Source organism: Drosophila serrata, unplaced genomic scaffold (genome assembly GCF_035046125.1).
Source record: "Drosophila serrata isolate PLE 108 unplaced genomic scaffold, ASM3504612v1 contig_245, whole genome shotgun sequence".
Classification (NCBI taxonomy): domain Eukaryota; kingdom Metazoa; phylum Arthropoda; class Insecta; order Diptera; family Drosophilidae; genus Drosophila; species Drosophila serrata.
The window spans coordinates 446,959-462,087 of NW_028257143.1; the positions used below are offsets into that span (position 1 = coordinate 446,959).

Consider the following 15,129-nt stretch of genomic DNA (forward strand, 5'->3'; position numbering starts at 1 on the left):
ACTGAAAAATATTTTGGTACAAACAAACTGCAGCCACACTGCGCCAATGGGGGTATATTTATTTAAGGTTTAATTATTACAATTCCCTACCATTTTCACCTTTTAAGGGTAGTTAAGCTTACGGTATCCTTCGATAATCTCGGATAATCCTTGGGTAACCTTACTTAACATATGGTATTTTTGTCTAAGAATAACCGCAAATCTTCTAGGCAAAATATGAAAATAATTAAAGTAGAATTCAATCTCCTATCTTTCGAATCTGGATTTTCTACGGCAGCCCGGCCTGATGATGAAGATGCCGAGCGCTTTTCTGTTTTCACAGGCGGTATTTGTAATTTTGTAGTATTTTTACGTTTCTTGTGCACGTTGGTATATTCTGTTAAGCCTATGGTATATTTGCACAGCCCACGCAGGGTCCCTTTGTTTGCTACCCGGTAAAATGAGTTTTGTGCTGCAAAAAAATAGAAAATAAACACAAATTTGCAATTGCTGCTCGCCCCGAGTGAAAAATAGCGATCACCAGCGTGTGTCGAATAAAAGGAGCTCCGGAGGAAGCGTAGGAAGTGAATATAACCGACCTTCATCGATTTTTTTCTGCGCTGCACAGGCCGCTGCTGCCACATTAACACAGCGCCCCCAAGCCCAAGCCGAGCCTAAAAAACGAAATAAACAGAATGTCGCGCCACCCCAGCGATAGAAAGGTGTACGTCGGCGACCTGGGCAACAATGCCCGCAAGAATGACTTGGAGTACGTGTTCGGGGCGTACGGCAGTCTGCGCAGTGTCTGGATCGCACGCAACCCACCGGGCTTTGCATTCGTAGAGTTCGAAAGCGCCCGGGACGCTGCGGACGCCGTGCGCGGATTAGACGGCCGGACAGTGTGCGGACGCCGAGCTCGTGTGGAGCTATCCACTGGCAAATATGCCAGATCCGGTGGTGGAGGCGGTGGTGGGGGCGGCGGCGGAGGAGGAGGACGCGACCGCGGTGGTGGTGGTGGCGGCGGCCGTGGCGACGATAAGTGCTACGAGTGTGGAGGCCGTGGCCATTTCGCCCGCCACTGCCGTGAGCGGAAGGCAAGGCAGCGACGCAGGTAAGCAGTTCGCCATTTCCATTTTCATTCATTGCTAATTCATACTTTTTGTAACATGGCGAGATCTGCATACATACAGATTCGTAAGCGTGTGTGTGTGTGTGTAGCTGTGCCATGCAAAAATTTTGAATTGTTTAGAGTGTGGGGAAGTTGGACAGTTTTCGTGGTGGACTGTTAGTAATAAACTCCTGAGCGTATGTTAGGCTTCAGAGAGTGCTGTTAGGCGGGAAAAGTAATGTTGAGCGCACAGCGGCTTCAGTTGTCCGATAACAGCACGCACACGTGCTCTGTCTTAATACCCTTTGTCTGCAAGCTCTGGGGTATATTCATACCTCTTAGCTGTTTCAAAATCAAATATATATTCTACTAGAAATCTTAAACAATCGTACTTCATAATTTTTAAATAAACTGCAGACAGTCATAAATTATTATTCGAATTAAACCACATAAGTTCAACAATCTGAGAAAATATTTTATATTGCAGAATTTTGAATACTTTTTCTTAACCATATCAGTGAAATGTGTACATGTACAAGTTATGTATTAGAAAATACGAATTTGTAGATTTAGGGTACCGCGTAGTCGAGACACTTGTCTTCCTTTTCGTTCCGCGCGCTTTACTCTTCGTGGTGAACATGTTAACAGCTCTGGTGACATCGGTGGAATTGTGCTGTTAAACGCGATTTGAGTGGCAACGCTGGCGTTCGTTCATACACGTGCTTACGCTTCATTTTGGAATTTTCTTTTACACGCGGCATACGAAAAAGAAGGTTAAGTCTGCTGCTGGCTTCGGAGAGTTTTACTGATTTTTTAGTAAAAATTAAAACTAAATGAGCACAGCGTGATACGATGTTTGTGCTCTACGAAACGCCGGCGGGCTACGCAATCTTCAAGTTGCTGGACGAAAAGAAACTCGAACAGGTCGACAATTTGTACTTGGAGTTCGAGACTCCCGAGAAGGCCAACAAATTATTGAAATTAAAGCACTTTGAGAAATTCAACGACACCACAGAGGCGCTGGCAGCCGCTACAGCGGCGGTGGAGGGTAAGGTAGCGAAGCCCCTGAAGAAAACTCTGAAAAAACTACTGGTCGATGATGTGCAGTCGTCACTGTTGGTTGCGGATGCTAAGCTGGGCACCGCCATCAAGGATAAGCTGTCTGTGCAATGCGTCTACAACACGGGTGTCCAGGAGCTGATGCGCTGCATCCGCCAGCAGGCGGACAGTCTGCTAGGCGGCCTGCCCAAACGGGAGATGACGGCCATGGCCCTGGGTCTCGCCCACTCGCTGTCGCGCTACAAGCTGAAGTTCTCGCCGGACAAGATCGACACCATGATCGTTCAGGCGCAGTGCCTGCTCGACGACCTGGACAAGGAGTTAAACAACTACATGATGAGGGCCCGCGAGTGGTACGGTTGGCATTTTCCCGAGCTGGGCAAGATCATCACCGACAACATTGCTTTTGTGAAGACTATTAAGTTGGTGGGCACCAGAGACAACATGTCAGCGGCTGATCTGTCTGACATTTTGCCTGAGGACGTGGAGGAGAAGGTCAAGGAGGCAGCCGAGATCTCGATGGGTACGGAAATCTCTGAGGAGGATGTGTTGAATATCCAGTGCCTGTGCGACGAGATCATCTCGATAAACGATTACCGCATACACTTATACGATTACCTTAAGGCCAGGATGATGGCCATGGCTCCCAATTTGACAGTCCTCGTTGGAGACACCGTTGGCGCTAGGCTGATTGCTCATGCTGGCTCGCTGATTAACCTGGCTAAGCATCCCTCATCCACGGTACAAATCCTGGGTGCCGAGAAGGCCCTTTTCCGAGCCTTGAAAACAAAGAAGGATACTCCTAAGTACGGCTTGATCTATCACGCGCAGTTGGTAGGTCAGGCGAGCCAGAAGAACAAGGGCAAGATGTCGCGATCGTTGGCCGCCAAGGCGTCGCTGGCCACACGAGTGGATGCCTTCGGCGAGGAGGCCACTTTTGAGCTGGGAGCGGCGCACAAGGTGAAGCTGGAGTCGCGCCTTCGTCTGCTGGAGGAAGGAAATCTGCGCAAACTCTCTGGTACTGGCAAGGCAAAGGCCAAGTTCGAGAAATACCAAGCCAAGAGGTGGGTTCAATCAAAATATGCAACACTGAATACCGATTTCCAATGATGATACCTAAAAGGTTTCGCATTTATCCGATTACAATGACGATAAACCTTGGCTGTCTGACCGAAATTGTGTTCATGTTCACACGTAATTTTTACTATTTCCATTATTAAAACATCTCAATTTAATTTTCCAGCGAGGTGTTCACCTACCAGCCCGAGGCTGACAATACAGTGAACGTAAAGAAACGTAAGCATTCGGAGGCGGAGCAGACCCCCGTTAAGAAGGAAACTAATGAAGAAGTTGATGTTGCTGAGGAGGAGGCGGAAGTAAAGTCAGAGAAGAAAAAGAAGAAGAAGAAGAAGCAAAAGGACGAGGAGGCCCCCGAGGAGGCGGCAGCACCAGAGCCTGTAGACGAGCCCACACCAGCCAAGAAAAAGAAAAAGTCCAAGCACCAGGAATAGTTTCTTGGTCTCGATTGGCTTTAGTTTTAGGACTTAAATCGTAGCATTTTAGGTTACCTTACTGTAAAGTATAGGGTTTTATTATAATGAGCCAGAGTAAAGTTTTTGTTGTACATTAGAAATAAAATGTAATTGCAAATCCAGATATTATTTACTACCAGATGAATTTGGCTTGATTGATTGATTGATGCCTAACTTCTTAATACATTTACATAGGCATTTTTGGTTATTTTTGTGTTACTTACATTTTATAGGTACGAGGTTCAACCGGTTGCCGGACATTTTATTGGTCACGGTTCATTCTATTTATTGACGGATTGCACTGCGATTTTGTGGCCGACATTTTTCATAATTTTTTTTTCATCCTTAAATGTTTTGTATATACATAACTCTTACAAGTAAAAAATATCGTTACATTTTATTGCCATAAAACAAAATTACTCTTCTTTCTCGATTATAGACCGTTGTTCTATGGTTCTGCAACAGCAGATCTAGCCCCGAGAATTAGTTTATAGCTTACCTCGTTGAAAAAACAAATCTCATGACTTTGGGGGCCAATCTTTCACTCACCGAGTAACAAGAAGTTCGATTGATTGCGGTAGAGTGTGCGAAGCCAGTGAAGCAGAAAATTTTTGCGTCAACTCCCGAGGTTTGCTTGCATCACTTCGCCACAAGACCCGGCATTCTGTGGTCCACGGAATATATAAAAGCAATTGCCAGTGCCTGCCGCCCAGTTGACAGGAAAGAATGCGAGATGCATGGTAGTTATATCAAGCTGTTGCTGGTCCTGGGACTCCTGCTGTCCTACTCGGCGGCCAAGAAGAAAGAGTCATCGTCCGAGGAGGAGGAGGAAGGCGGCGACAAGTATGAAAAAAAAAAATTTGGTGCCGAGGAACACAAAGGTGAACACGGTCACAAGGAACACAAGGAATGGGAGGAGGACGAGAAGAAGCACCACGAGCTAGAGGATCACGAACACCATCACGGCGACAAGGGGTCAAAGAAGAAAAAGCATTACGACGAGAAGCACGAGCACGGTGAAAAACACGAGCACGGTGCCCACAAGAAGGGCGGAAAGCATCATCACAAAAAGAAACACAAGAAGGGACATAAGGAGCTGGAGTATCACAAAAAGTTTAACAAGGATGAATACATTAAGGAGAAGAAGTTCTACGATGACGAGCACAAGGGTGGTCATCACAAGAAGTACGGAAAGGAGCATCACCATCATGCTGAGGAACACGGCGAGCACAAAAAGGGCGAGAAGCACGAGGGCGGCAAAAAGAAGGGCCACAAGAAGCATCATGGTCACTACAAGAAGGGACACCACGACGAGGATCACAAGAAATACAAGAAGGGACACAAGCATGGCGACAGTTACGAAGAAAAGAAAGAGCACGGCGAGAAGGGCTCGAAGAAACATGGCCAAAAGCACTACAAGAAAAAAGGTGGCAAGCATTGAGGATAACCAAACTTATAGGAACTATAATACAATATTTGTGATGTGCGAATTAGTAATGCTGAATAAAAATTGGGTAGAGGTTAAATAATTTCAGTTTTATTCATTAATTGAGGTGTTTACGGGATATGAACTATAATATGTCCAATATATTTTTTTATGAACACCGTTTTTTGAGTTAAAACCCAATGTCACAGCATAATGTTTGATTTTAGTTGACTGGCTGCAACTTGAAACTTGATATTGAAAGTTCCGGGGTATTTCAGAACCGAGGGATAAAAATCGAGTTATTAATAAATGATTCACATTTTGTACAAGTACCAGTAAGGTTGTTTTTCAATAAAAGTACTACTTACAACTTAATAATACCCGTTTCTAAATCAATTTTTTTTTTTATAACTTTCAGAAGCAACTCGTTCAGCAGATCTCGTAGCACATCCCGGCGCCGGCGCACTCGTTCCAAGTCCGGCACTCGCTCCCGCAGCCGCTCTGCCGCCTCGGTGGGCCGCCGATCCGGTCGCTCAAATGGACGCGATGAGAATGGATCTTCTGTGCCGCGTTACAGTGATCATGAGCGCAATGGCAGCGGTGCCGTGGACTCGCCGCCGCCTCCAAAACGGCGCTATGATGACGATGACGATGACCGAGTGAGGGGATCACGATCGCGCTCCCGATCACGATCGGCGTCGCCGGCAGTGCGTCGCGGATCACCGCCACCCAGGCGTCGCGGTGACTCGTCCGCTTCACGGTCCGTATCCAGGGACTAGCGACACCGGACGGATGCAGACAGGGCCTGGCGCACGACGACAACGACGACGAAGAAGAGGGCCTGAACCTGCTGCAACCCCTGATGAATCGGCGAAGTGGGGCGACAACTGGACTTACCCTCATTCCCAGACCCAGACCTCACAATGTAACAAGACAGACAGACTCCCCAAAAATAATTTTTTCATGCAGTATCCATCTCTAGGGTTTACATAGTTGTCCAGAACCATATTAGTTAAGGGTCTTAATTTATAGTGGAACTCGCGAGTATGCATATTTTAGGTATTTCTCTGTTCCAACAACACCAAGAATAGGCACATACAGAACAAAAAGAGCGCTTTGGAGGGTCCTTGACTTTGACGGAAAGAGAGTTAAACATGGATCGGCAGCCGCGGATTATCTCAGATTCTCGATCTAGTCAAGATTTTGCTAATTGTAAATTTTTTGCTTTGGATTTTCATTGCTTACACCTGGAATAATATACTCGAACTTGTGCAGGAATCAACAAAGCATCGCCACCATTTTATGTCAATTCTACACATTAACACACACCCAACCAATACAACTCACAATACACTCGATATTTCTTCGACTCCAAAACTGTATGATGAGTGTTTCAATATTCATAATAATTAAGTCTTGAAACTGCATAATTATTATATTCGTACATTGATGTCGTAGTTAAGTATTAAAAATTACATATGTATGGATTCTTAAGATGTGTGTTTGAATTATATAGCAAATACGCTGAACACTAAAATACACACAAATATTCAATCAATAAATTAAATGCCAAAAAAAACCTTTTGTAATTTGAACTGACTTGGAGGTTTCTTCAGTCCCATTTAAAACTTGGGTCTGGCAACTCTGTTTTCCAATACGTATCATAGCCTTTGCGATAGCTACATGAAGAAATGTTATACGTTGCACCTATAACAAGTGAAGTGGTCACTAAATTTTCCAATAATAAAGCAATTAATTATGCGCACATTAAAACAGTTTTTTTGAATTTCTGCTGGAAGTGGACGTTGCGTTGGTCACACTGAGAACTTCTTTGGTCCGGCAGCTCTGTATATTTTAATGCTTTGTTTTGGATATCTTCCTTCGTTAATAAAATATCAATCCAACGGCTCTTGAATTATCTGTCATACCTTTCACTTCGCCTTTATTAGCGACAAGAGCATGAATAAAATTTAAAAACCATTACGGTGCGGCGATCACTTTAGTGGTATATATTTTAGTACATTTTATTTAGCTTTGTTATTTTTTGGCGCCCCGGATGCGGTCACATTACTTGCATCGCATTCTTCTAGTTTGATTTTGTTTTGTGTTTTGTTTTGCCTTTTTTTTAACGACTGAACACCTTTTGTGCACCTTTACCAAGTATTGTCGAATTCGAAGAAAGTGAATAAGAATTAAACCGTTGGCAATAGCACCAGCAACGATGGCATTTCGCCAACCGGACCACGAGATGAGCGTCACCTCGCTCGATTCAAGCGTCGAATTGCGATCGCGTTCCCCGTCGCCGCAGCTCTTCAATCGGCGCAAGCTACGCTTTGCCGACGACGATTTTGACAAGGACGAGCCCGACGGTGCCAGTCCGCAGCAGCAGCAGAAGCAGCAGCCAAGAAAAAAGCTGCCCGCTGGAGAGGGGGCTGGAAGCGGCGATGTGTCTATGTCGCCACCGTGCCAGAAGGTGCGAGCCTTGCGCCTATTTAGCACGCCAGCCACACCGAAAACGATCCTACAGAAGTCAACGACTCAGTGCCGCAACCATCTCTCGGCAGCGGCCGCGGCCGTGAATGCATCCCGCGAGGAGCTCTTTCGGGTTTCGGAGCGCCCGCGTTCCTTGCCACTGCACAACCGCAACATTCCAACCCAGGACACTGCCAATGTGAATCCTTTTACACCCGATAGTGAGTCTTACGTTAGCTTTCTTTAACTCTAACTAACTTCTTTCTTTGTGATGGATCACTTCTATATGTAATGATTTTTGTTTGATTGTGATTCAGACTTTCTTAAAAAATGTATAAGGAGTAAATCGTAAACAATGATTAGATCATCATAGAAATCAAATGTATTAAGTTTACAATAACAATACAGTTTAACAATATTTATATATGTATATAACTTAAGTTTTTTTCATCTCTTTCTGTGTTAAATTATAATTCGTTGTTTTTTTTATTGGCAGGCCTTCTGGCACACAATAAGAAGCGCTGCCGCACCCAATTCGGACGCGAAAACCTTAATGTAAATGCCATGCAAAAGTATTTGCTCAGCTCAGACGCCTTCGACGAGGATGCGGCGGATGCGGAGGGCGACTCTGGTCGCGAAATACACCAGCAGGCGCCGAAGCGTCTCGCCTTGCACGACACCAATATTAGCCGATTCAAGCGGGAGTTTATGCAGGTTAACGTAATTGGCGTGGGCGAGTTTGGTGTGGTATTTCAGTGCGTCAACCGGCTGGACGGCTGCATCTATGCTATCAAGAAAAGCAAAAAGCCGGTGGCCGGCAGCTCCTTTGAGTAAGTCGCTTGTGTTTTTGCTAGTATAATATTTAAACAGCTTTATATTTCTTTTTACAGAAAAAGAGCACTGAACGAGGTCTGGGCTCATGCAGTGTTGGGCAAGCACGACAATGTGGTAAGATACTATTCCGCCTGGGCTGAGGACGATCATATGCTGATCCAGAATGAGTTCTGTGATGGCGGCAGTCTGCATGCGCGCATCCAGGATCACTGCTTGGGGGAGGCCGAGCTCAAAATTGTTCTCATGCACGTGATCGAAGGCCTGCGCTACATACACTCCAATGACCTGGTGCACATGGATATCAAGCCGGATAACATATTCTCCACTATGAACCCAAACGCACACAAGCTGGCTGAGCTGCAGTTGCAGCAGCAAACTAAAAATGATGACGAGGATGGGATGGCCAGCGTCTACGAGGAGCTGCGACACTCGGACAACCTGGTTACATACAAGATTGGTGACCTGGGCCATGTGACGTCTGTCAAGGAGCCGCATGTGGAGGAGGGCGACTGCCGCTACCTGCCTAAAGAGATCCTTCAGGAAAACTACTCCAATCTTTTCAAGGCCGACATATTTTCGCTGGGCATAACACTGTACGAGGCGGCCGGCGGAGGTCCGCTTCCCAAAAATGGTCCCGACTGGCATAAGCTGCGAGACGGTGAGGTGCCCGTTCTGCCCAGTCTGAGCAAGGATTTCAACGAACTGATCGCCCAGATGATGCATCCAGATCCGGAGAAGAGGCCCAGCTCGCAATCCATATTCAGTCACTCGTAAGTTGTTTATTTGCCGATATACAAAGTATAAATAACAAGATTTTTGCGTTTTCAGAATCTTAAGCTCTGTTGAGTCCAAAAGTAAGCTTCAGCTCGGACTAGAGCTAACGGTAGAGAAGCGCAGAAACGAGATACTGATGAACAAGCTAAGAGAGGCAAAGAAACAAATAAAAGCACTTGAACAACGGGGTAAGTTCCTCTACAAAACGGCGTAGATTAGAACAAGATCTTTGCTATATAAGCTAGTATACACAGTTACTTAAAATTTATTTTGCCTAGATGCTTCGACACTTAATTGAAAATAGCTTGCTAATATATATAAAAGCTATAATTTCACGCTCATATATATATATAATGTTGAAGTTGTATATTGTATATGACCCATTTTGACCATTAATAAATTCTAATTTTTTTTTATTTTGTAGTTAATCTACTGGCGGCGAATAACAACCCAGATAGTCTGGATGGTCAGCGTTGCCTTCGCTCTTTTACGCGACGCATGCGCACGCCGTTCGATACTCTGGTGGCCGACAACAAGAATGTTATCAGCAATGTTTGATAAGATCGCTATGCGAACACCGATAGCCAAACTCTTCCGAATAGAACGTGAACTCTAAGCTCACATTGTGTTACACTTGATATATTAATCATATTAAAGATATATGTACCATATTTTAAAGTTGTCGCTTCGGCCGATCGTGCACCCGCCATTCCCGGTTAATTGTCACAGTTCGTGAAGTAACAAGCATGGCTAATATAATATCTATATTTTCTCCAGCTGAGTGAAATTTTCTTTGCAGAGAAAACACTTTTTTGTTTTAAGATAGAAGCACCCCCTCGTAGATGTTTAAGGTAAACGCCCAACTGTAAATGAGTATTGTTTTCAAAATTAAACTATTTATTGTGTTACATATGGAAAGCGAAATTGATAAACGATACCATTCGTTAAATATAACGAATGCAAGTTCCATATAGTGAACATATTTTTGTATTTTTTTTTTCATTGGGCTTTGTCCCACTGTGACTCTGGTGGTGATTTACATTAAATTGTCTACGTAAGTGCCCTGTGAATAAAAAATTTCTAATTAATACCGCATAAAATCCAAAAAATGATCTTAAACGAATCACTAGACGTTAATTTTGTCGCAATGAAAATGTAAATTTTTAAAACAAATCGTTTGCGAACCTTCTATTATTATCAAATGTATTTTGGCAAAGGAATTTTAAAATAGTTATCATAACCGGACTTAAAAGACGGAGATATGAAATTAGGGTAAAATTTAAATAGCATTTATAAATAACTTTTCGATCATTTCTTTGTTGTCTGGATAACCTTAAATGGTACTTTGTTTCTCAACAACCATAAACGCTGTCAGGCAAACTCATTTTTTTTAACGAATTCCAAAAAGTTCTGTCAAATGTATTTTATTCGCAACATGTTAAGATAAAGGGGCAATATTTTTTTTAACAAAAATTGTGCCTATGATTGCATAATTTGACTTCTTTTCATTTAGGCACTAAGACAAATTTTAAGTCGAGCTGTAGTAACGGGTTTTTATGGTTAAAAAGTATAATGAAATCTTTGCTCTTAATCCTATTTTAGTAAATGAACTTGGATTATGTTGTTACTCTTACATATACATTTGTGTCATATGATTAGAATCGTTTATAATTTTGCTGCTGCTGCTGTTGTTGCCAGTTACCACCGCCTTGGTGGTAGTTGTTATTCCGTCCATTGTTGTAGTTATTGTAGTTCCTTTGCTGGTTGGGATTGTCTTGTTGGTATCTCGGATTCTGGCCGTATTGCTGGCGGTTATTGTAGTTACCTTGATAGCCACCACCACCGCCCTGGTTGAAGTTATTATTGTAATTGTAATTATAGTTGCGACTATTATTCTGATAGCCCTGTCCTCCTCTCCCGCCGCTTCCTCCTTGCCCGTATCCTCCCCCTCCTCCTCCGCCTCCGCCGCCACCTTGACCATAACTATTTCGTATTCCGGCATTCAACATGCGATGTCCACTATCCGGCACATAGGCCCGGTTTAAGTGGCTATTGAACCCTATGACTGGGCGATGCTTCTGGCCCTGCTCGGACGGCAGCACCTGCGGAGGATCAACGGCATTCGGCAGTCGCTTCGCTTCGAAGATGTAGTCGTCATCGTACTCCGGATCCCGGAATGTCGAAGTCACAATCGTGTTCTCATTAATGTCCGGGAGTCCAGATATCGGGGACCTTAGGCAGCCGCTGATGGCAGTGTTTAGTTCCGATTTTCCCAGTGTACCGCGCATCCCACTAAAGGAGATGGCGCTACACTCATCCTCAGTCGACTTTTCTGTTATTTTTTTTACCTTCTTGTAGTGTGGACTCGAAGTTGTAATGTACAGATAATTTTCGCCCCGCTTGTTTCGTCTCACCTCCTCCCCGGTAAGCTGGTCGTAGTACGGAACGAGGGCCTTGAAGAGACGCTTCTCATCGACGAAAGGTAAGAGGGCCACACCCTGCCAGGCGAATTTCTTGCCATTCAAATCGATCTTAAAATCCTCCGGATAAAAGTCAATGATCGGTGAGTCCGGATTGGACATGAGTTGGGCCCACGGCTCGGGCACATGGGAGCTACTGGCTGCTGGAAAGACGCCCATAAGTTGTTCCAGAGGGTTAAAGGGCTTTGTGCCGCGTTCAAAATGCGTCGATAGGCCCTGGATGTTGACGAAATCGGACGCGAAGGGCGCATAATGGTACGGGAAATACCAGTTCCACGAGGCGCACCCCTGGTAGTAGTACTTCAGCACCCAACACAGGCCTCTTACGTACTGTAGCGCCACAGCGTAGCGGAATTGCTGGTTGCCCGGAGCCACATCAAATTTGGACTCGTAGTAGCGGTCCTTAAATCCATCCTCCCATAGCCTAACCTCGTCGTTGACCTCCTCTTCCTCGTCATCGTCGTCGTCTAATGCAGCCTGCTCACTCGTCCTCTTGCCGAGGCGGAGGGCTGCGGCTGCCTCCTTGTAGTTACCGATGTTTGATTTTGGGTTGTTTTGCCCCACAGCGCTGGCACCAAACACTGACTGGTCCAATGCCTTGTGGTCCTGGTTTCTCTCCTGCCGACGTCGCATCTTATCCCTGGCCTTAAACTGCTGCTCGCGCCGCTGCCGGTTTTTGAAGATCTGGTCCTCGGCATTGCCCAGATCGGTCATTATCAGCTGCACCCTGTCCAGATTAACGTCGCCTGAGTCGGTAAGATATCCCTTTGTCTTGTAGACGCACTTCTTATACAGCTCCACTAGTCGATCAACGGCACCCTCGCGAATCTCCAAGCTTGGCAAGTGAGGCAGAAAATCGTTGCCCACGAAGAAACACATGAATACCCAGTCGTCCAGGGCGCGTTCGAAGCTATACTCAAATGGGAGGTTCGGCATCTCGAGCGTCTGCTTCAGGTACTCCCGCAGCACGCTCAGCCGCACAAAGATGAACTTCACCTCTGCACCAATAGGAACATCGGGCTTGAAGTTGGCGCCCGTTGGCCCCGTGGCCCCCAGTCCCACGCACTTATCCATCTCGTGACCGAACTGGTTGCAGATGTCACAGGGACGCGGCTTGTTCGGCAGAAACTCCTCACGAATAATAGTGAAGTTCGGCTCGTGTGTGGCTAGCCCGAGCATAATGAGATCCGCATCGGCCCCGCATAGTACATGCTGGGTGTTGGGGTCGTGGTCCGGCTGGGCTCGTTGCTTACGGATATAGTCCATGATCTTGTGCTCGCCCTCGCCCGGAACATTGGCATCCGAGAGGATCACCTTGATGCCCTTCCAGGCTGGGTTGTTGTTCAGCCGATCGTGGACATAGTAGTGCAGGCACTTACTAAGCCGGTCCATGAAGGGCGTGCCCGGCGTGATGCAATTGGAGTCGAAGTGTTCGCCCTTCTCCTTCTCGGGCGGCAGCTTGCAGCCGCGGCTGAGCAGCTCCTCCCTGATCCGCTCGATCTCCAGGCGCTTTTCTGAGGTTTCCTTAGCTGCCCGGAAGCGACGGGACCGCTGCTGATTCATCTTGGCTCGCGGCGCCACTCCATCTATGGCCATGTAGAGAAGTTTCCTTGGCCGCACAATTCCAAACAGTCGGTCGATACAGTCGAAAATAGCCACCATCATCTCGTCCTCGTTCTTCGGTGCCGGCTTGTCCTCCGGATGCGTGCACGGATGGATAATGCCGTTCATGTCCAGGTAAAGATTGTCGAACTCCACCCCGTTCGGATTCGGCAACGTAGCGTCCTCGTAAGTGTTCCGGCCGGTGTCCGGGTCCACCTGCTTGTTTTCGTTACACTCTATGATCACGCTCGGATACTTCCGGCTCAGCCAGCGAAAGAATGCTGGAACTCCCATGATGATGGTTGTAAATTAAATTTAAATTACTGTATTTTCTGTCTCCTCCTAGCTCTTTTCCCGTTTTCTTCACAGACAATACAGCATGCTCCAGCGGCGGTGGGCAGCGCTTTGTCCAGGCGTTGCCACATGTGAAAATCACGTTAAGCTAAATATACAGGGGATTCCCTATTCGACTGAGCTCCTGAAAATATCGGCAATGTATTGGTGATTTACTTATTTGAAACGCATATACGTCTCCAAATTGTAAATTGTAAACCCCAATGGGTTTTTAATCATTAAGTCTGCATTTTCAGCGCCCTCGGAGACGCTGAATGATTGAAAATATCGACTAAAAAATTTCTGTATGGGAAAGCTATTTACAGCTGCCGATATTTTCAGTTATTCAGTCGTATACGAATTCTCCTGAAAATAAAACCCAAAATATACATTTATAATGCATTTATATATATATTGTATTTATTTCATTTAAATTAAATTAACACCGATTAAAAAGTTATCGCCAGATTTCATGAAAAATTCTATCAGGCAGCACTCAACTCGGTACGTACCTTCAGAAGGGCTGCCAGATCTCCAAATGTAACTCATGTGGTTGATTTCGAACGACAGATTTTATTATTTGCTATGGCAAAAATCCTACAGAAATACATAAAATTCTCCGGCAAGGCGCTGGAGAGTTACGCTGCCAACCCGGAGTCCTGCGTGCGATGCATCAACTCAGACATGCACTTGGCAATGGGGCCATACGGTATGGCCAGGTTCAAGCACGCGCTCCACGAGCTCCTCATCCGCACCAAGGTGGGCATCTACGATTCCGGTCTCGATGGCATAGTGCTTGGCATCAAGAACATAAAGGTTCAAGGCCACACGGCGGCATTGCGAGCCGACGATCCTACTATGCACCTAGTAATTAATGCGGACTTCTACATATTCCGTCCGATTACCGGGGTCATTCTGGACGGAGTGGTGCGCCACATATCCAAGCACCAAGTCAGTGCCGTCATCTATCGTGTGTTCAATACGACCATCCGCTTCAGTAACAAGATGCTCGGCCGCGAGAGTCTGGTCATGGATCAGGATATTAAGTTTCGGATCAAGAACTTCGACATTAGCAATGCCATGCCGTATATTGAAGGAGAACTGCTGTTGGAGGACGGCGAAGAGCCACAGGTGAGATAGCCATATGAATTACTTTCGAATTTGTTCATTATTAATATGTGTCTTTTAACAGAACAAATCCATAAAGTTTAGCAGCCCTGAACCCGAGAAAAAGGCAAACGACTTTGGGAAAGAGGATCCCGACATGTTGGATGCTCTCTTAGATTCTTTAAATGAGTTACCTGATCAGGTGGAAACGCCGATTAAGAAATCACCGCCAAAGCGTAAAAAGGCGACTGTAAACGGTGAGGCGACTACGAAAGCGAAACAAGTGAAAAAAGAAATAAAAACTGAACCTATATAGCCATAAAATCCCACTTGTTTTAAAGACAATAAGTATAGTACAAATTACCAATTACTATATAAAATGCCTACAGAGAAGCTCAAATTGTTTTAATGGCTTCTCTATAT

General features: G+C 45.4%; 5 protein-coding genes and 1 non-coding gene across 7 annotated transcripts; 5 read left to right on the top strand and 1 right to left on the bottom strand.

Annotated features, from left to right (window-relative positions):
• The first annotated feature begins 319 nt into the window (after positions 1-319).
• On the top strand, positions 320-6,598 carry x16 (x16 splicing factor). The gene is made up of 2 exons (XM_020954644.2): positions 320-1,090; positions 5,523-6,598. Exons 1-2 carry the CDS (start codon positions 675-677, stop codon positions 5,881-5,883), a joined length of 777 nt encoding a protein of 258 aa, XP_020810303.1. The 5' UTR covers positions 320-674; the 3' UTR covers positions 5,884-6,598.
• On the top strand, positions 1,348-3,800 carry nop5 (nop5 ribonucleoprotein). The gene is made up of 2 exons (XM_020954642.2): positions 1,348-3,210; positions 3,390-3,800. Exons 1-2 carry the CDS (start codon positions 1,940-1,942, stop codon positions 3,655-3,657), a joined length of 1,539 nt encoding a protein of 512 aa, XP_020810301.2. The 5' UTR covers positions 1,348-1,939; the 3' UTR covers positions 3,658-3,800.
• On the top strand, positions 3,248-3,320 carry LOC147643702 (small nucleolar RNA SNORD53/SNORD92). Its single transcript, XR_015271609.1, has one exon. It is a non-coding gene; the product is annotated as a small nucleolar RNA SNORD53/SNORD92 (small nucleolar RNA).
• A 423-nt stretch (positions 6,599-7,021) lies between the features above and the next one.
• Wee1 (Wee1 kinase) lies at positions 7,022-10,162 on the top strand. The gene is made up of 5 exons (XM_020954651.2): positions 7,022-7,797; positions 8,073-8,406; positions 8,467-9,180; positions 9,239-9,372; positions 9,609-10,162. Exons 1-5 carry the CDS (start codon positions 7,326-7,328, stop codon positions 9,740-9,742), a joined length of 1,788 nt encoding a protein of 595 aa, XP_020810310.2. The 5' UTR covers positions 7,022-7,325; the 3' UTR covers positions 9,743-10,162.
• On the bottom strand, positions 10,059-13,697 carry Rat1 (5'-3' exoribonuclease 2 Rat1). The gene has a single exon (XM_020954650.2). It carries the CDS (start codon positions 13,558-13,560, stop codon positions 10,840-10,842), a length of 2,721 nt encoding a protein of 906 aa, XP_020810309.1. The 5' UTR covers positions 13,561-13,697; the 3' UTR covers positions 10,059-10,839.
• An 81-nt stretch (positions 13,698-13,778) lies between these two features.
• On the top strand, positions 13,779-15,030 carry Polr1F (RNA polymerase I subunit F). 2 transcript variants are annotated; one of them, XM_086832259.1, is made up of 3 exons: positions 13,779-14,103; positions 14,170-14,730; positions 14,792-15,030. In XM_086832259.1, exons 2-3 carry the CDS (start codon positions 14,185-14,187, stop codon positions 15,020-15,022), a joined length of 777 nt encoding a protein of 258 aa, XP_086688385.1. In that variant the 5' UTR covers positions 13,779-14,103; positions 14,170-14,184; the 3' UTR covers positions 15,023-15,030. The 2 variants fall into 2 exon arrangements, with proteins under 2 accessions (XP_086688385.1, XP_020810528.2); XM_020954869.2 differs by lacking the exon at positions 13,779-14,103 and having other exon boundaries at positions 14,110-14,730.
• The last annotated feature ends 99 nt before the right edge of the window (positions 15,031-15,129 follow it).